This window comes from Zeus faber (assembly GCF_960531495.2).
Source record: "Zeus faber genome assembly, chromosome: 5".
Lineage (NCBI taxonomy): Eukaryota > Metazoa > Chordata > Actinopteri > Zeiformes > Zeidae > Zeus > Zeus faber.
This window is the reverse complement of record NC_137192.1, coordinates 29,053,167-29,073,930: the sequence shown is the minus strand read 5'-3', so window position 1 is coordinate 29,073,930 and position 20,764 is coordinate 29,053,167. Positions and strand designations below refer to the sequence as shown.

At 49.7% G+C, this 20,764-nt stretch overlaps 1 protein-coding gene across 1 annotated transcript in view; it reads left to right on the top strand.

Moving 5' to 3' along the window:
- The window catches only part of plxna1b (plexin A1b), a gene marked incomplete at both ends in the record, with an annotated part of 150,113 nt that extends 132,339 nt beyond the window's left edge, over window positions 1-17,774 (top strand). The window contains 12 exons of the mRNA XM_080001597.1: window positions 774-1,008; window positions 3,067-3,215; window positions 4,833-5,089; window positions 8,051-8,117; window positions 9,480-9,626; window positions 11,209-11,472; window positions 12,006-12,102; window positions 13,300-13,490; window positions 15,605-15,774; window positions 16,322-16,534; window positions 16,763-16,913; window positions 17,679-17,774. Of these exons, the coding sequence (XP_079857723.1) occupies window positions 774-1,008; window positions 3,067-3,215; window positions 4,833-5,089; window positions 8,051-8,117; window positions 9,480-9,626; window positions 11,209-11,472; window positions 12,006-12,102; window positions 13,300-13,490; window positions 15,605-15,774; window positions 16,322-16,534; window positions 16,763-16,913; window positions 17,679-17,774 (2,037 nt within the window). The remainder of the gene's footprint in view (window positions 1-773; window positions 1,009-3,066; window positions 3,216-4,832; window positions 5,090-8,050; window positions 8,118-9,479; window positions 9,627-11,208; window positions 11,473-12,005; window positions 12,103-13,299; window positions 13,491-15,604; window positions 15,775-16,321; window positions 16,535-16,762; window positions 16,914-17,678) is intronic.
- Between the last annotated feature and the right edge of the window lie 2,990 nt (window positions 17,775-20,764).

Here is a 20,764-nt window from a genome sequence, read left to right as displayed (position 1 = left end):
CCATTTATGTCTTAGCTTCCTTTGATTGGTCTCTATTGGCTCGTCTTCCTCTTGGGACTTCAGCTGTATTGATATCCAGTGGAGTGATGTGAGTGGAGAAAAAAAAAAAAAAGTAGTAAACGGGGCTGGTGGGCGAGAGAGGTCCACGTCTATTTTTACCCTCCCCAGTTGGTTTGTGTGACAGACGCACGCCGGCGGAAGACGAAGAGCAACCAAGGAAAGCAGAGGACGTGCGGGGGACGGGGGGGACTTCTCGATCCTCGTTCGTCAGGGAACCTTCAAGTGGTTTCAGTTGTTACCTCCCTCCGGCCCACATATAAATATGAGTCGTGCGGGGAGTTTGGTGGAGCTTGGCACAAGTTCATTTTCCGCCATGGACGCGGCAGAATGTTTACGACGTTGGCATCCTGGGGATTTGAATCGACATGAAGGGAAGATTTCAGCTGGTTCTCTGGTGTTGGTCTAAAACCGTTTATACCGGATTATTATTTTTTTTTTGAGACTGAGTGATTGGGTTTGCTACAGTGGCTGGGGAAGCGGACGCTGCGTCACGGGCCACTCACTGTACTGTAGATGTCAATATTAAGAGCTTCTTCGCTTCTGTTTGCTTTATAAACCACCTTTTTCCGTGAAATGGTCACTCTGGCTCGAGGATGCCGTAGATTTCTAAGTGAATTGGGGGATTGTAAAACCCTTTTTAGAGACATACTTGCTCCCTCGCCATCCTGCCAGACTCATGTAGAACCCCATGTTTCTCTGCGTCTCCCATCCAGGTTCGCGTCGGGGGCTTCGAATACTCCCCGGGGACACTGCAGATCTACTCAGACAGCCTGCTCACCCTTCCGGCCATCATCGGCATCGGAGGGGGCGGCGGCCTGCTCCTCTTGGTCATCATCGTGGTGTTGATAGCCTACAAGAGGAAGTCCCGGGACGCCGATCGTACCCTGAAGCGGCTGCAGCTGCAGATGGACAACCTGGAGTCCCGGGTGGCCCTGGAGTGCAAGGAAGGTAGGTGTGAAGGGCAGGAATAAACAAACAAAGAAACAAACCGACAGAAAAACAGCCAGCAAGATGAAGCAGCGTTTCATCTTTGGTTTCTTCAACCTCCCTTCTTCACCCCCACCCCGAGACAGCTTCTGTGTCCTTAAATAGCTGCCAAGCGTGCCCTTCCCTCGTTCGATATCCAGCTCTGCTGGCTCTGGCTGCTCTTTCGCTTACAGTCATTCTCTTTCCCTTCCTCTCCTCGCTGCCCCTTCTGCTGGTGCCAACCATCCCCTGCTGTGCACCGGTCATGGCGTGTGTGTGAATTTGTATATTTGTGTGTGTGTGTGTGTGTGTGTGTGTGTGTTTGTGTGTGTGTGTGTGTGTGTGTGTGAGTGTGTGTGTGTGTGTGCGCGTGTGCGTGTGTGCGCGTGTGTGCTGGTGAGTTTCCAAAGAAGCACTTTGATCTGAGCCAGAGACCAGATGTTGCCTCTCCGCCCGGTGAGAGAGCCGCCTGGCCGGCCTCTGCCATTCACACCGAAATGGAGAGAGTTATGGAGGGTGGTGGTCACGGGATGAGGTTAGATAGATAACGGGGGAAGGGGGGGTGGGTTTGACGGGGCTGGATTGACTCGTTTGGCAGCGTCTAGAGCAGAGAGAGACTAGTCCATTACCATATATTCATTTGGCAGAAGACGGTTCACATCCAGTGGGAGTCTACTGATGCTGCTGCTTGTTTGTCTGGAGAGAGGGACCGAGGGATGGGGAGAGTGAGACAGATGGGAAGAGGGAGACAGAAAAAGAGAAGGTGTGCGCGAGAAGAGGAATACTGATGTGAACCGCCGTTAAAGTGCAGCCCCGGCGTAGATCCCACCCCTGCGTGGCTTGGATCCAGCAGCCGTCACCGCAGCTACGAGCGCGTCGGCCAAAGTGCTGCTCCTCGTGGTCGGCTGGAAGTAAACAATAATGATGAAGCATTTTTTTAATCACTTGTCAAAATGTAATGCATGCACACCACATTTTGTAATAACCACCTTGAACACAATTCATAACAGGTTATTGCACATGCTGTACGGACAGAAGGAGGCTGGACACAATGTAGATTTACAATGAAATCAAAATGGAATAAAGTTAAAAACTAAGCAATGAAGCGATGACATAGAGAAATAGAATCAAGCGGGAAGCTCTGTCCTCAGAACAACTAGCAAATACACGTGATAAATACGGCTTCAATCTCACTGCAAAGTCGTAACTGAGCGGCGACAAGGCGGCGAGAAGGCAGCGGGCCGGCGCTGGACCGGCGGTCGACCTTGATACGAGGAAGAACAGATGAAGGCGCGGCACTGAATGTATAAACAAACAGTGATTAAAGAGAACGATAGAGAGATGGATCGGGATAGATGGGTGAAAAAGTGGCGGAAGGCTCCGGGTGACGGAGGGGTGACCTCTGAGCCGTCGCTCGTAACGAGAGGGACGGGAGGAGAGCGGGGACGGGGTGACAGCGCCCATCTGTTAGTCTGGGCTCCGCTTGGGTTTGGACTGTGTTTGGGTGTGTGTTCATGCACGCACACACACACACACACACACACACACACACACACACACACATGGACTCGTTCTTATTTAACTATCCAACTGTGTTTTTTTTCCTCCTCGAGGGAGTTTGGGATTTATCATATGGGAAAGAAAGCGCACGGCAAAACAAATAGGGATTCGCACCACCCATAAAGGAAGATGCGGCCTAGAGGTCGGAGTTGATCCTAACGGTTTCTAATAGATGTGACTTGTAGTGTAGCAGCAGAGGATGCTGGGAGTAGCGATGGCACGATAACTCTCTCTCTCTCTCTCTCTCTCTCTCTCTCTCTCTCTCTCTCTCTCTCTCTCTCTCCCTCCCCCCGTAGTCTTCAGCACAGAACCCGTGCCGGGTCCCTCCTCCTCTTCCTCGGCACTGCCTAAATTTGTCATGCCATGCTTCTCACCTTGGAATATCAGTCCCGAAAAGTAAAACAGAAGCCTTTTCCCAACATATTATGGATATCCGTTAACATGTCACGCACCCCCCCCCCCCCACCATCCCCTCTACAGCTTTCGCCGAGCTCCAGACAGACATCCACGAGCTGACCCAGGAGCTGGACGGCGCCGGCATCCCCTTCCTGGATTACCGGACCTACGCCATGAGGGTCCTGTTCCCTGGAATAGAGGACCACCCTGTGCTCAAGGAGATGGAGGTACGGGTCAGTAGAGAGCCCATATTCTACAGTGATTTGGCCGCTAGATGACACGCCGAGAGGTTTTAGAGCGGGACCGGACCTGGATTTGATTGATGGAGGATCGGAGTTCACTCAACGGGTTTCAGTCGAAAGACTTGCGAAGACATTCTTGATTGTTGAAGTTGCCGACCGGAGCTATAAGTTGCCGGGTTGTTAGGTAGGATAGAAAGATGGATGTGGGAATGAAACAGAAAAGAAGCAGAGAAGGAGATGTACTTTATTATCACCATTGGGGAAGTTAGTCCTCTGCATTTAACCCATCCCAGTATCCAATGTACCAAGGAGTAGCTTTGGAGTTCATTGGGTTTTATGTCATTAAACCACCAACGATCCTTCAGCATCCAAGGCCTTCCTCAAACGGAACCAATCCTCCGTTTCCTTGCACCTTTTATTTAGCTGCTTAACTGATTTCTCCAGGGAATTGCATCTGGAAAGTACACGACTTTGATGCCTGAAGTTGCCGACCAGCACTAGAAATTGCAGGGTTGCCAGGTATGAGTGAAGGCTAATTAAAGAACCTGTCAGAGAACCACCTTTCACTTTGCTGCTGAAAGTGTATACGGTACATGGCGTCTTTGTGGGGTCTGAGCTTAGCTGGCGCTGTAGAAATGATAGATTGTCCCGACAGGACCGGGCGTGACCAACTGCCCTGAAAGAACAAAAAAATAAAAGGCAATGTTCATGAGCTCAACAAATGCAACCACTCTGTTTTCTCCTTTTCCTTCCACTCCCTTCATTTCTCATGAGAGAACGGTCTATTACCTGCATGGGCATTGTAACGCATCGACACAAATATATATGTACTTTTATTATTCCGGCAAGCATGCGGAGGACTCCGGCACGTACATCACGCCCTAATGCACAGGCGTTAGATACCCAAGTGACATATTTCACTGCGTGTGTGTGTGTGTCTGTGTACACGCCATCGGTTGTGCTGACGGCGTAAGGATGGGGAGCCGAGGCCGATTCAGCGGCATATTCCGGTGGGGAACATCGGGCGCTACATTGGATTTTCATTTGTACAGACAATCACAGGCCACAGTGGCACGCCGGCAAGGTGGATCAATTTCTTATTACGGCATGAAGCTCACATTCCCACTTCAGACCACTGCAAAACACACACACACACACACACTTTCTCGCACTGTATCTCTCTCGCTCTAGATTTCCCTTTTGCTTTAGAGTTGGGGAGTTGGAGAGTTTTCCTCATTGAACTCAATTTGACGAGGGGAAAGGAAAAGCTCCGACTTCTCTCTTATAGGTGGAGCAGTCTGTCGTGTGGGAGATGCAGCGTGGAAGCCTCAGCTATAAAAGCCGCTGCAGGCAGTGCTGTCTGCCAATTATCTGCTTCTCTTCTGTAACAAAGCCTCTCTCTCTCTCTCTCTCTCTCTTTCCCTCTCTCTCCCATCATTCTCCCTCTCTCACCTATATCGGACCCCCCGCGCCCCCGGCACCTCCACCTCCTTTTCCTCCTCCCCCTCCCTCCCCCACGCCATCCACTCCTGCTTTTTCCCGCCCACGCTTCTTTTGGGACCCCGCCCCGCCCATCCACCGCTCTGTCCCTCCTCCGCCCCGGTGCAGGTGCAGGCCAACGTGGAGAAGGCGTTGACGCTGTTCGGCCAGCTGCTCACCAAGAAGCACTTCCTGCTGACGTTCATCCGCACGCTGGAGGCGCAGCGCTCCTTCTCCATGCGCGACCGCGGCAACGTGGCGTCGCTCATCATGACGGCGCTGCAGGGCGAGATGGAGTACGCCACCGGCGTCCTCAAGCAGCTCCTGTCCGACCTCATCGACAAGAACCTGGAGAGCAAGAACCACCCCAAGCTGCTGCTCCGCAGGTGAGGGGAGGGTTTGTACAATGACCATGTTGGGGTATCAGTCGGCCTCCACCCAAGGCCGCAATGACGAGCAGTCACGCCAGAGCTGGCGAAATGAAAGAGAACTGTGACCAAACTATAAGAATAGGCAAACGAAACACACACTTGACACACACTCCAACGGCGGTCCTGCCACCCAAAATGTCTTAAATACTGTATCGAGTGGTGCGGATGAGTTGTTGTCATGGTGATACACGCCGGTCACGGGATGTGTGTTGAATGTGTCATGGCGGGCGTAACACCGCAGAAACCAGTGAGAACCCTTCACTTGTTTACACACACAAACACAGTGGATGACGGCTCCTGCCGCTTGTAATAAATAAACAAGTTAAACCCAAACGACGCGGCCGATACAACACTGCTGCAGAGGTGGAGCATGGAGGCTATAATTCTTTCTTTCTCTCTTTATTCCCCTCGTTCTTGAGCGCTCACATACAAATATACCGCCAGGAGAAGACGGAGATTGTCCTCTCAATTTGGAAAACTATCTTCTCCGTTTTCTCTCTCTCTCTCTCTCTCTCTCTCTCTCTCTCTCTATCTCTATCTCCATCCATCTTTCCCTGTCTACCTATCCTTCTCCACCCTGTCCCTGTCAGGGAGGATTACACTGCTGAGCAAACACATTCCCAGCAGAGCGCAGTCAGTCAATGGAGAACTCTCCAGCTTCCTCTTACACACACACACGCCCACACGCGCGCGCACACACACACACACACACACGCGCACACACACACAAGGGCAGAGTGTACGAGGGTAGAAAGGGTGGAGGTTTTGGGGTGATAAGGGTGTGCGAGATGAAGGAAATAGGAATTTTGGCGATGGGAAGGGGAATAGATAGAAGAGCGGAAAAGAAAAAAAATAAGGGATGTGAAAGAGAGAGAGGGAGAGAGAAATGGAGCAGGGATGGAATTGGTGATTGACGGGAAGAGAGAGGGCAGAGCGCCCGGGGGGAGACATGTGCAGGATGAGGATGGACGGAGCGGCAGAACAGATGGAGAGGGAGAGGGAACAGGTAGAGACGAGGGGAGGGGGGTCGGAAGGCGAGGGCTTTAAAAAATGGGTTATTGCAGATCGCCAGACAGGGAAAGTCAGATATGTGTTTAAGGAAAGACACAATTAGAGGAATGGCCTGTCTCCAAATAAATTAGAATTAGACATTAAATGATAAAAAAAAAAATTAAAAAAACCCCTATATATATATCCTTTATTTTTACATTTGCTTCTCCCCAGAGAGATATTTAATTAAAAATCGAATCAAATAAATGACTCTCGGCCAGTGTGGCTCCGCCAAGCGTCCTCCAATCCCCCTTCGGGGCGTCGCGGCCACCACACGCCGTCCCCGCTGACCTCGCCCGCTTCGGCAGCCGCTGCTAATAAGCCCGGCAATTATCACACACGCCGCTCACCCTCCGCCTTCGCTCTACTGAACATGGACAGTCAGAGAAGAAGAAGGATTACACTGCGGTATACTCCGTCCATATTCAGAGAAGCCTTCTCGCGGTGTGTCTGGACGGCCTCCAACCCCTGCACCATCAAAGATGTCTTCTGACAGCAACAACAACCTGCACCACCTACACACACACACACACGCACGCACGCCAACTCCCCCTCCCCGTCACCGCCCATCACGTCACCCCGTGCCCACCAGCGGCTTCTGTCCAGGAGCATTGGCCTCTCCCTCCGTCCGTCGCCTCGTCTCCATTTTTCCGCCATCTATTTCTGCCCAAATGAAGAAAAAAAAATAAAAAATAAAAATCCGCCTGCATCAAACTGCGGCGGAAACTCGAAACAGAACGAAAGCAGAAACGGCAACAAGCACCGGAGTCTGTGTGTTTTTCTGTGCTCCAAAAAAAAAAAAAAAAAAACACAACCATAAAGTATAACCGCTGCCCTACTTTCCTCTCCCCCCTCTCCCCTTTTGCGTGGCTCATCCTCCCCTTTCCCACTCTCATGAAAAATACATTTCGTTGCGACATGAACCAGAAAATATCCTCCTCCCAGGAGAGGGAGCCTCGTTGACAGATGAAATAGAAAGGTCACGTTTACAAGGAGCCGGGCGGAAGAGGGGTCGTAACACCGCCCCGGTTAGACGGCGGGAACCTGCGAGTTATAGGAAGCGTCCCCCCCATCCCCCGTACCCTGTCCCTCCAGGAGCCGGCGGCGACGTCACTGAGCTTTTTCTCTCCGTCCAATTCTGATGGGGGGGGGGGGGGGGGGGTGGGTGGAGGTGTAAGAACACAGGGATGATGGGAGTAAAGTAAACAGCCCCCCTGCCTCCCGGTGACACCCGGCAGTGAGCTTCCACCGAAGCTCTTTTACAAATTAGACACAATAACTGTGTTTTTATGATGGCTTTTAATTGTTCTGCGTTCTTTCATGGTGTGTGTGTGTGTGTGTGTGTGTGTGTGTGTGTGTGTGTGTGTGTGTGTGTGTGTGTGTGTGTGTGTGTGTGTGTGTGTGTGTGTGTGTGTGTGTGTGTGTGTGTGTGTGTGTGTGTGTGTGTGTGCGCGCCTTGGTGCTCGTGTGTAGGTTCCCATCATTATGTGCCAGGTTTGTGATTAACAAGGGAAGTTGGCGAATTTCACTAATTGCATTTTTTTCCTTTAACGAATGCGAGAGGATCCCTTGAAGGGGGACATTACTGGGGGGGGGGGTAAAGATTATGAAACAAATGGTGGGGATTTTGATGCCAAGTTATATTGTTTGTTTGTGAGGTGATGGAGAGAACGTCGAACACAAATCGCACGTACACACAGTCTGGCGGGGGGAGCGGGGTTTGGAGATGTTGTCTTTGTTGCTCCACGTCCCCACCCATGACGCCCATCAAAGTGTTTACGCCCACAGACGGGAGCCAAGGGCCCTGTGTGGGTTTGGCCTCACTCTCTCCATCTCTCTCTCCCTCCCTCCCTGCTCCCCTCATAGGACTGAGTCGGTGGCTGAGAAGATGCTGACCAACTGGTTCACCTTCCTGCTCAACAAGTTCCTCAAGGTAAGACCGCCCCCACACGTCGCCCCCTGCTGGATGCTCCTTCTGAGGCTCCTTCTGTGTGTGTGTGTGTGTGTGTGTGTGTGTGTGTGTGTGTGTGTGTGTCTAACAATCCCCCTGTCTTTGGAGCTTTCGGGGGGTAGCAGAGCAAGCCGGAGATCTGACGCCACAACACGTGTCGGCTCTTTTCTCTTTCCGGGGGCTTCCTCTGCTGTCTTTCTCCCCCTCTGTATCTCTTAGCTGTCGTTCATTCCCTCTGAATCCCTGCCCTCCGTCCCTCCCGGAGATGGATTGAGACAGAATTAGCATGGTTTAAACTGTGCTAAATTCCCTCCGTACAGGCTGTGGTGGAGCTAATTGGTCTCCACTTAGACCACAACTCCTCCACTGCCTGACAACGGCCAAGCAGCAGCCAGAACAAGCCTTGTGCTGGACGGCCCCTGGGGAGGGGTTTGTTTGTTTGTGTGTGTGTGTGTGTGTGTGTGTGTGTGTGTGTGTGTGTGTGTGTGTGTGTGTGTGTGTGTGTGTGTGTGTGTGTGTGTGTGTGTGTGTGTGTGTGTGTGTGTGGTGTGTGTGTGTGTGTGTGTGTGTGTGTGATTCCAACTCCTGTAGCCAGATTGACCAATCAGAGCTGGGTTTAGATCCATAGCGGTAAAATGCTTGGGAATCGACATGCAAGGGTTTGTGATCGTCAACGTAATTATGTGTGTGTGTATGTGTGTGTGTATACTACATCGCCTGCACTGTCTTTTTGAACAGCTGTGGAATCACTTTGGATTAAATTTGGAAGAGGGGGGGGGGGGCACAGTTACAGACACAGCAGTGGACCATAGACAGCAATGGAGAGAGAGAGAGAGAGAGAGAGAGAGAACACAACCAGATCACAAAATGGAAAGGGGGACGCCACGGGAGCCACGGTGGAGGAGTTGAAAATGAGTCTTATTGATGTAACTCAGTCACAGTCGTGAAAATAAATTTGTCCAGTTTCAGAGCAAGGCAGCTTCCTGTTGTGCTCCTGGGAAGCACATGAGAGGGAGCGACGCCCGTCCACACACCTCGGCTCCACAATGCCTCTCCAAGCCTTTTCTCCGTCCTCTGCGTTAACCTTCTATTGACGCCTACGTCACCTGCCACTCGCTCTCCTCGCCGCAGCTCCATCTGGCTCTCTCTCTTTTATTTAAAGTTCTCTCTCTCTCTCTCTCTCACACACACACACACACACACACACACAATTACAGTTAGGTGCAGGTCTGCACTCTTTGTTTTGTTGAATTGTGTTTTTTGTTTTTGTTGCTGCTTTTGTCCTCGTTTTTCCCTTTATGTTGACATGCGTTTACCTCTCCCTCCCTCCCTCCCTCCCTCCAGGAGTGTGCCGGGGAGCCCCTCTTCATGCTGTACTGTGCCATGAAGCAGCAGATGGAGAAGGGGCCGATCGACGCCATCACAGGAGAAGCTCGCTACTCCCTCAGCGAGGACAAGCTGATCAGGCAGCAGATCGACTACAAGACCCTGGTCAGTCCCAAAACCCTGTGCCATAAGAACGTTACTCATTCAAATTCAGATGACTCTGAAATGAACAGTAAACTGTGTCTGTACGTTTCAAAAACCTATGACGAGACAAAACGCCAGGTCGCATCACACGGGTAATAAGACAAAATAAATGTCCAGGACGCACCGTCAGGCGTGGCTGAGATGTGAATAGATGATGTTTGAATAGAGACGTTAGTTTTGAGAGCAGGTCGACCCGTTCTCTGACAAAGAAATGAACGGCAGTCATTAAATGATGCTTCTGTCAGAATAATGATTCCGACTCATAATGAAGGTGGGTCTTTGCTCATAATACAAATAGGCGATCGCCTTGACTTCAGATCTTTCCCTGAAATGACAGGATACGGTGCTTTAGAACCAGGAAGGCGCTCTGTGTCCACTGCACCGACTTGACCTAGTTTTTGAAAGCGGGGAAAATATTTAATTGTCGAAAAAATCTTTACTCCCAAATTATTATTCTTCAACTACTCCAAGCAGCTCTCGATTCATTTCCCGGGTAATTGTACTGTTAACTCAGGAAATCAATCAGTGTTAGGAATAAGACTCGGCGAGTGGCACGTCATCGCTATCGCCACAACGAAGAGCACCTCCATCTTGTTTTTGTTTGAGAGGCTGATCTCGCAGGGAACGAGCTGTCCACACTCACGCCGCTGAGAAGTAATTGCTGGCCATCATTTTTATTCAATCAATATGAGTTTAATTTTCACACAATCGGCTCTTGTGATTGGGTGTTTCCGCCGACACCCTGGATAGAGTGTTTATTGTCCGGCATTAATTGGCGGCCGATCAATCGTCGTACCTTATATACAGTGGATGGTTAAAGAAACTGGGCCCCTCCGATCGCCCTCAGAGAGCAATTATTTTCTGCCTGGCGAGGCACAAAATCACAACAGTTAAATCAGTGGTTAATAATACCGTTTACAATATTGCCCATCAACAATTTATTTTGATGGTCCTTGAGTTTAAGATCAATGTCCTTTTCAATGTTGATGAGCTCCACAGAATCATAACCCTCAATGCCGACGCTGGCTCTCCCCTCCCAGGAAACGGAGAGCTTCAGCCCTGAGACACCGGGACATCTGGCTCGGTCAAGTCGCCGACAGATGGTTGCTAGATATTTTGGGCGGAGTGAGAAGTGGAGAGCTTTTAACACAACTGATATCCTGATCCTAATACCTCAGCATTGTGTGTGCAGGAAATGCATTTTTGATATTGCACTCCAATAAAATGCTAAAATTGCAAAACAGATTCAATCACCAGCATCCGTTCTGTACGAAAAAAGCTCTGCAAAACAATGCCAGTGTCTCGGCTCTTTCAGAACAAGATCTATTCAACATCCGGCCCTTGAGTGATTTAATAAACATGCTAATTTCTTAGAAAATATTTTTCTCGAAGAAATTGGTGAGGAGGGGCATTAGGTAAAAAAAAAAAAAATCAAAATTTTATCAGGGTTAGGGTTGTATCACAATATTCTGCTCATTCAAGGAGCAGTATTAAAAAAAACAACCATATGGAGTTTACACCCTGAGCCTCCCTCCTCTCCTAGACGCTGCACTGCGTGAACCCGGAGAACGAGAACGCGGCGGAGGTGACGGTGAAGGGGCTGAACTGCGACACGGTGACGCAGGTGAAGGAGAAGCTGCTGGACGCCGTCTACAAAGGCACGCCGTACTCGCAGAGGCCCAAGGCGTCGGACATGGACCTGGAGTGGAGGCAGGGCAGGATGGCCCGCATCATCCTCCAGGACGAGGACGTCACCACCAAGATCGACAATGACTGGAAGAGGCTCAACACCCTGGCCCACTACCAGGTGAAAGAACCCCCAAGACCGCCTTAAAAGAGCCCCTTAACCCAGGGGTTTGAGTTCCAGCCTCCTCCACCTCCACCTTTTTTGGGGAAAATGCTTAGAACTTGAGCGGGCTTCTTCTGGGCGGGCGTGGCCGGTGGATCGTAGGACACGCCCCTTGTCAGCCAAACCTCATGAAATGCCCGCTCTCTTCCGTCTCCGTGTTAACACGACGCAACAACCCCACCGCCTGTCGTGCTGTTACTCACATTTCAATTGCTTTAAGTGGTCGGGACCTAAGAAATCCAACCAACCGGCATTCAGTCATTGGTTATAATATAAAATAACCATGAAAACAGCGACTAAAGAAACCTTGATATTTCCCGATAACTGTTTATAATTCTCTGTATGTGCTGCCGCCCCTCAATGTAATTGACACAGTAATTACACGCAGTGCATCATTGACGCCCGGCACCTCGAAAACCAATTCCCCTGTCGGCCTAAAAGCAGTGTGTTGAGGGGAGTCTCCGCTGACGGCCCCTCCTTCCCCCTCTCAGGTGACGGACGGCTCGGTGATCGCCCTGGTGCCCAAGCAGAACTCTGCGTACAACATCTCCAACTCCTCCACCTTCACCAAGTCGCTCAGCAGATACGGTACGAGAGAAGGTGTGTGCGTGCGCGGCTGTATGTTTGTCTGTAGTGTACGTCTCTTTGTGTTTACATGGTTGTGTGTCCACGTATGTCGACATCCGTGAATTCTATCGCTCTCTCTCGCTCTCTCTCTTTCTCTCGCTCGCTTGCTCGCTCTCTCTCTCGTTCTTTCTCTCTCCTGCTCTCTCTCTCTCTCTGGTGCTCGCTCTCTATCTCCCTTTACTCTGTTCTTAGAATTTTGTCATTTCTTTCTCCTCTTTTCACCTTTTCCAGTTCATTTTTTTCCCTCCTTGGCCTTTTAGCCCCAGCGTTCTTTCTCTCTCTCTCTCTCTCTCTCTCTCTCTCTATTTCTCGCTCTCTCTCTCTCTCTCTCTGTCTTTAAATCGTGCTCACTTTCTCCGTCGCTCTCTTGTATTTCACTTTTCCCACACACACACACACACACACACACACACACACACACACACACACACACACACACTCTCCAGTGACTCTATACTTCTCTGCTGACATTTTGAACTTCTCCAGGCAGTGTTGATCCAGGGAAGTGACAGGCATTCAAAGCCAAAGCCCCCCCTGCTCTGTGTCACAAAATTAGGGGATCACTGTCCAACAAAGAGGGAGGGAGCGTGAGAAAAGTGTGACGGACCAAATTTATTGTGGGACGGGGAAGGAGTGAAGCTGTCACCTTTCAAACAAAACAAACTCCCCCAAAAATGAAGTGAAGCCTTATTTTATTTTTCATTCACCGCTCGATGTGTCGGGTTCTTAGAGCGTGAAATGTCCTCATTAAACACCGGCTACATAGTTTCTTCCAATTGAATTACACCAAATATTTTATTAATTGGATTAGCAATCTATTTGTTTATTTCCCAAGTTAATGATTATATTCCAGCAAATTATCTTTTTTTTTTTTTTTTTTTTTTTTTTCATTGAGCCCAAATTTGTCACATTATTACCCCGTTAATAATGGAGTTACAATTCCCATCCGCATTCCTGTGTTTGCGACCGATAACCCGCATGCTGCTTCTGGAAAAGCCATTTGCAATGATTATATTTCCATCAAAACACTTTACGCCCAAACAAAACACAAAACTAAAAGACATACTTAAATTAGCATTCAACTCATTTCACGGTCACCCCACCCAACCCAAACTGAATTTTAAATACGTGTTATTACTGGCGTGGTCCTCCCTGCAGAGAGCATGCTGCGGACCGCCAGCAGCCCCGACAGCCTGCGCTCCCGGACGCCCATGATCACGCCGGACCTGGAGAGCGGCACCAAGCTGTGGCACCTGGTGAAGAACCACGACCACTCGGACCAGCGCGAAGGCGACCGGGGCAGCAAGATGGTCTCCGAGATCTACCTGACCAGGCTGCTGGCCACCAAGGTAGGAAAGATCTGCGGCGATATTTGGCTTTCAGCCCCAAATTCCCCGCTCCGCAAAGTCGCTGTCATATAGCTCGACTTCCGCCGTCAGCGCTGGTTTTGACCTTTGTTTGGTGGGTGTCTCAAAGCTCATTAACATTTTTCATAACCTTTTGCGCGGGGAGGGGTTCACACATGCGCGGGAGTGGCAGCGAGCGTCTTAATTAACGGGCTGACCTTTGGCTATCGAGTTGTTTGGTTGGCGCTACCGGAACCCTCTCCTGGTGGCCTGGGGGCAGTATGGACGCGGGCCTCAAACCCTAAGATCGTTGGCGTCCAGCGCGCCGCCCAGCCAGCGCTGTGTTTGCGCTCCAAGCTGTGTTTGTGTATGTGTTTGCGAGTTTGCCTGGATTATAGTCCGAAAGGTTACGTGGGATCAGTGTGCGTATTGACGTTCAGGGAGAAACAACTCGGGTCAATGTGTATTTCGTCCCGAGCGACTCGTCGATCTGCCATAGGTCAGAGATTCGGCTCCCTGTGCACTGGAACGTGGAACAGCGGCGGCGGCCGAAACACAATTTGGAACTCCAAAACAAAAAAAAACGAGTGAAACCTCGCTGCGCTCGCTTTCTCAGCCCTTCATTAATAACACAGTCATAACAAATGAATAACACATTTTCACCTAATCCACTCTGAATACAAAATGAACATTGATTGGTTGGTTTTCGTCCAAACGCTGCTGGCCTTTAACAAGTGTCTCATATCTCAAATAGAATGCTTGAATGCACAAATAAAACAACAAAACACAAAGCGGTCATTACAACAGCAGCGTTGGACGTACTGTTCTCACGCCTTCGGTCCCACCAAGTTGGGAATTTTCCAACCAAGCAGGGGAGCCTTCCTCCCTCCAGGAAAATAAGAATTTCCGTGACTTTGTTTCCTTCTTAGGTGATACAATCACCAAACATACATTAAAACCTACCCTCCCCATAGATAAAATCAAACACGGTCTCGTGTATTGACTTTAGCATTCAACATAAAGTGGTTTTCTTCTATTGATTAATCGTAAATGAGCTTTTTCTCTTTCCCCCGGGGACAACACCGGTCGGGGCAATATTTTTCCTTTTCCTCACTCCCCAAGTGATTTGGTATATTCCAGAGCTCCCCCCCCTTCCCTTCTGCCGCCTGAGCCACTAGCTGCGGGTTTCCACCTTCCAGGTAGGAGAGCGCAAGGATGGCACAAGCGATGCTCGGGGAACGGGGGAGTAATTAACATGCGAGCCGGAGGAATACGACGTGGAGACGTTGAGCGCCGCGCTTCGTTGTGGTTTCACCGCGCCGCCCGCAGCTCTGTGTGTTTAGCCGTTTGGTTTAAGGACGAGCAGATGAACGTAGAGGGAGATTCCAGTCCTCGCCGCTTTCAGTCAGGATTTGAGGAGGGGGAGAAAAGTGGCGCTAGATGTTTGAAGATGTGGCACCGGGAGAGAGGGTGGTGGAGGGGTGGTGGTGGTGGTGGTGGCGGGGGCGGCGGCGGCGGCAGCTTGTGGGAGGAGATTTCAAATCGTTTCAACTTCAAAAGCGTTTGAGAAGACGACGTCCGCGAAACTGCGCGGCGGTAAACACGACGCGGTGAAGCCTTGGGCTGAACTCTCACCGGGCCGCTCCCCGACTGCACGACACTCACCGACCGCCGTCATAGAATGTCAGAGAAGGGAAAGCGGAGCGGGGTGCGACACCGGCTCCGCACAGCCACATGGCCTGCAGCCGGACCGGACAGGAGGCGGGACAGGAGTCAAACAAAAACCTCTTAATGGCCTCAAAACCCAAAGGCTCAACCCCTCTTCACTAACGCTAACCACGTCAGCTGTCACGTCTGGGGTCAGGTGGAGTGGAACGGTTGAACTATACTTCGCAAGGAATCGAAGGAACTCAGGTTCTCAATTTAACAACTTGAGATCCTGTGCTGGGAATGCCTAGAAAACCCGGTTGGCCAGAGTTGAGTTACCGCCCCGCCCCTCTCGCCCTCCCGGTTGTCTCCCTCCCATCTATTCAACGTGAAACCCACTTGGGTGAAGCTGGCGTGGGGACGGCGTTCAGAGCACTAACGAGGCTTCCCCCCCCCCCCCCCCCCCCCAGGGAACGCTCCAGAAGTTCGTGGACGACCTGTTTGAGACCATCTTCAGCACGGCCCACCGAGGCAGCGCCTTGCCGCTGGCCATCAAGTACATGTTCGACTTCCTGGACGAGCAGGCCGACAAACACTCCATATCCGACTCGGATGTACGGCACACCTGGAAGAGCAACTGGTGAGTGTGAGTGTGAGTGTGTGTGTGTGTGTGTGTGTGTGTGTGTGTGTGTGTGTGTGTGTGTGTGTGTGTGTGTGTGTGTGTGTGTGTGTGTGTGTGTGTGTGTGTGTGTTGTATATTTGTGTGTGTGTGTTGAGGTGTGCCCATAGGACATAGTGAGTAATTTGATGTGTGTCAGTGTTTTGTTTGAGAGCCTAAAACAGACTTGCAGGCGTTGAGGGACACCACACTCGCTCCGTGAGCTGCTGAACTGCAGACACTCCTCGCTCTTATCAGCAGTGCGGTGTAATGTTTAGTTTCGTGCTCCAAGAGACATTTCTCTCTCTCTCTCTCTCTCTCTCTCTCTCGCTGTCACGGTGAGATTCTTTTTCTCCGTCTCTTTCCATCTCTTGCATCAGGCGTTTTTCTTTTCAGCGCTCCCTTGCTCCATATTCAGCTCGCTGCTCTGTATGCAGATCCCGTCGCTGCAGCTGTTGCTGCGCCGCATTAGCTCCGTCAAACCCCTCTGAACTCTTGCTTCTCCTCTCGTCCCCCTTCCTGTCGCCAGCCTCCCGCTGAGGTTCTGGGTGAACGTGATCAAGAACCCTCAGTTCGTGTTCGACATCCACAAGAACAGCATCACGGACGCCTGCCTGTCGGTGGTGGCGCAGACCTTCATGGACTCGTGCTCCACGTCGGAACACAAGCTGGGGAAGGACTCGCCTTCCAACAAGCTGCTCTACGCCAAGGACATCCCCAACTACAAGAACTGGGTGGAGAGGTATGCCGACCTTTCCGCTTCATTCTGTCGTTCACCATGGATGCACTCAGTTACATGCCAAACCCGTTGAGGTGTTGAAAAGGTACATATTCTGATTGGTGATTTATCCACCCGTCCTTCCTTCCTTCTGATTGGTTCATTGGTTGCTCCTTGGTCCTGGGTTCCTCCCATCGGTTTATTTCCCTTCCTACCAACCCTAATTGAGTTCTTGGCTCCTCCCTCCTCCAGGTACTACTCGGACATCTCCAGGATGCCAGCCATCAGCGACCAGGACATGAGTGCCTACCTGGCGGAGCAGTCGCGCCTGCACCTCAACCAGTTCAACAGCATGTCGGCCCTGCACGAGATCTACTCCTACATCGTCAAGTACAAGGACGAGGTGAGACGCCATGTTTACTGTTTAATTGTTGTCAACAAGGTACTATGTTGTTGCTATGCTGCATTGTTCTAGGCTTTAAGACTGAAATACAGCAAAGTTGGTGTGACTGTGTTTTTGAAATGACTGAGTGGCAATATTTATCAAATCTAAGGGAAGGTGATCGGCAATATTGGCAAAATCAAATATCACCATATTTTTTGACAAATAACTCTTTAATCATAATTTGACGATATTTCGGGAATGCAAAAAATATTTGAGAAATAATAATTAGTAATGCGGATATTATGACCAAGCAGAGTCATCGATTAGAACAGTCTATGTATTTCAGAAAATCGCATACATTTTCTGAAATACTGGCTAATAGAAGACATTAGGCTAATAGACAATATTATATAAAGGCAATTTGGTAACCAAAAGTCCAGACGGTATCTGGTCTCGCATCACAATATCGATAGTGCATCGTTAGTAATCTGAAATCAGTCAAAAGCACTTATTCTGTTTCAATATTACGAGAACCAATATCCAGCAAACGTCACGTCTCACGTCACGATATTGATATGATATTGACATACCGAACAGCTCTACGTCAGCCTCACTAAAGCAACGGTAGCATTACCATGGTGCTATTTAGGTTTTGTCAGCCGAGGCCCATAAGTGCTGCGTCTTCCCTGTGAAGATGAAGTGCATAACCCCGAAAGTCCAGCGGTGCCGGCGTGTGACAGTGTTTGCGCTCCAGCGGCTTCATCGATCCCCGTCCTTCCTCAGATCCTGTCGGCTCTGGAGCGTGACGAGCAGGCGCGGAGGCAGAGACTGAGGAGCAAGCTGGAGCAGGTCATCGACACAATGGCGCTGGCCAGCTGAGGACCGGCCTCGCCCTCCGCCTCCTCTTCCTCCACCGCCTCTTCCTCTCAACTTTCTCCCCCTCCATGTCTCTCCCCCGCCCCCACCACCACCACCACCACCACCACCACCAATCCCCCGGTTAAAAACGACAGAAACTGCAAAAGGACGGAGGCAGTGCAGTGCAACATGGGGGAGGTTCGGCAGAGATGGGCGGTCCCGTGCGTGCGTGTGTGTGTGTGCATGAGACTGGGACTGTGACGCTGTCCTGCCCGTGCCCACACACCCAGACCACGTCACCCAGGAAAAGCATCTGATTGTTGTGGCTGTTGTCGTTTGTGGTTGGCCTTTTTCCATCTTTTTTTATTTTATTTTATTTTTCCTGGACTCTTAAGACGGGGGGGGGGCGACCGTGGGAACTTGGGAAGGAACTCCGTGATCGCCGTCACGCTCTGGAACATTCGATGGATTTGCGATTGAGCCGGTAGAGCGACGGAGGCTCCCTGGGTCATGTGACTCCAGACGTCGACGACTCCAGACGAGTTTAAGAGGATGTTTTGGGTTTTTTGTTGTTGTTTCTTTTGTATAAATGTAATCAACTGCCCACTCTCTGATCTCTCGCCACTTGTATTACTGCTGAATTTGCACAATTTACAGAAAACGTTACAAAGGAAGACTATATAGATATTATATATAAATACAAATGCGTTTTTAAAGAAACAAAGATTAGGATGAGAACTTTTTTTTTTTTTTTTTGCATTTCAACCACCAAACACAAATCAAACAAAAACTTTGAAACATGATTTGATATTTCAAGTTTAAGGAAAAAAAAATCAACGTAGGAGAAAAATATGAGAAGAAGAAAAAAAAACAAAAAACAAAAAAACTATGAAGTTGTCCTGTGCCATGTTTTCTTTGAATGTTGTTTAGTGCAAAGACATTTTGTTAGATGGAATGTGCAACTGTATGATTTAAATATGAACATGCCTAGTGACTGAGAAGTAATTGTGGGAGTCGTGAACCGTCACCGAAACGGCAGAAGACGATGCAAAAAAAAAAAAAAAAAGAAACTTGGTGTGATTGTCGCTCTTTTCTGGACGGGGCAGGGAGTCACGGCGACTCGGGCGATGACGCCGCGTGCCGCCTCGGCCCCGCGCAGCCGTTTGGTTTTCCCCCAAAGAGCCACGAGACCACGTGTTTAGCGGGAGCGCTGCTTGGAGGCGGGCTCTCTTCCTCCGGGGGCTCCAGAGGTAAATAGTTTAGTGAGTCACGGTACAGAGTCTGAACGCTGAGGTTGCTGCGTTGCACTAAAACCCCATCCGATCGGTAAATATTCCCATTTTGCGCCACACACACACACACACACACACACACACACACACACCGCCATGTCTGATTTTCCAAGACATGAGGTCCGTTTTGGCCCGTTTTCCGTCATATCTCCGTGTACACTGCCCAGGATGAGGTCCGCGGCCCCTTAGAGAGCAGCGCCTCCCGGGTCTCGGGGGGTAGGAGACTTACTTGGTAAGTTTGGCGATGGAGCCGCAATGACAGAGGGAGAGAGGAGGGGAGAGAGAGGGAGAGCAGGAAGGAGCCTGGCTCGTCTCCTCCGCTGGTGAAACCTAAGTCGGGGAAAAGCTGTTCCCCGCCTGGGGCCGTCCTCCTCACCCCACCGCTCTCGATGCTAATTACCCCGGATAGCGAGACCAGGTAAATGTATACTCCAAGTGTCTCCCCCCACCTCTCACCTGTGGGTTTGAAGGGGGCTTTAGCTTTTTATCGCACATTGGGAAGTGTTGGGTGCAGGGGAATCCAGAGATTCATTGGGTAATCCTCCCCCTCGCCTCCAGCCCTTGTTTCAAAAACAAGCCTATTGCCATGTGTGGCTTAAGCTCTTTTTTTTTTTTTTTTTTTGGCTGTTATTACTGCCCTCTTAAGAGGATTTCTCTTTTTCTTTTCTTTTTTTTCCAAGTCATGGTATTTTGACTTTGTGGTGAGATATGATGTTGTTTTCCTGGATTTTCTTTTTAATTTCTTTATGCTTGCCGAAAAACCAAACTGTGGTCTGTATATTGTTTTGTTTTTTTTATGTTTTCATTTGTAAATTGTATACATTTTTCATGATGGACGCTATTTGCCTTTTTATTTTATTTTTTATTTTTTTGTAATATTTTCTTTTGGGATTTTCTTTTCTTTTTTTTTCAACATGTATATTGTACATTACGGTACACAGAAGACAAAATCACCTTCAGTTCGGCTGAAGTTGAAGTACTTGACTGATCTCAAGGTGTCATTGACCTGATCTCAAGGATCAAATTTAAAGCGTTGCATTATATGAGCATTTGTGTCTTTTGTTTGTAAAGGAAAACGTGACTTGCTGCTTTTATCCTGTACTTTTTTTTTTTTTTTTTTATCCAACATTAGGGCTGTCCTTTTAAGCTGATCGTAAATGCTGTGCTGTCCATTCGTACGCCAGGTTCCTTAAAAAACACACAGTACAGTTCCAAACATACATAGGTTATCTCTCGCACAGGAACAGTGAGCACACTCCCAAGTTAATTTCATCCCAAAAACCTTTGTTTACAGGCTTCAGACGGGACATTGCTTCTTAACGCTGTGAGCCCAGTGCAGCCTCCAGGGACGGCTCTGCCTGTGATTGGGTCATTTAGAACTTGCCGATATCGCACACCCTCCTTGCAGTTGTACATATTCGACTTCTGCGTATTCTGCTCTGTGGGCAATTTAAACCCCACTCAAATGTCCTGTGGGTAAGACCTTTGTATTCTGCTGAATTTCTGCTGCGTCTATACATTTCGGCACCCTTAAAACCACAGCTCTCGGTAATAGATGACACTTGAAGCGAGCGCCCGGCGGTGCTGTTAACGGCGGTCCTGTGAATTATGAGTATAATAACGATATACAGCGGGGACGAATACACACTCTCCCCTCCACAAGCACAAAGGTACAGTAGATGGCAAACGGCGGCGCTTAAAAGTGCCATACTTGAGCTC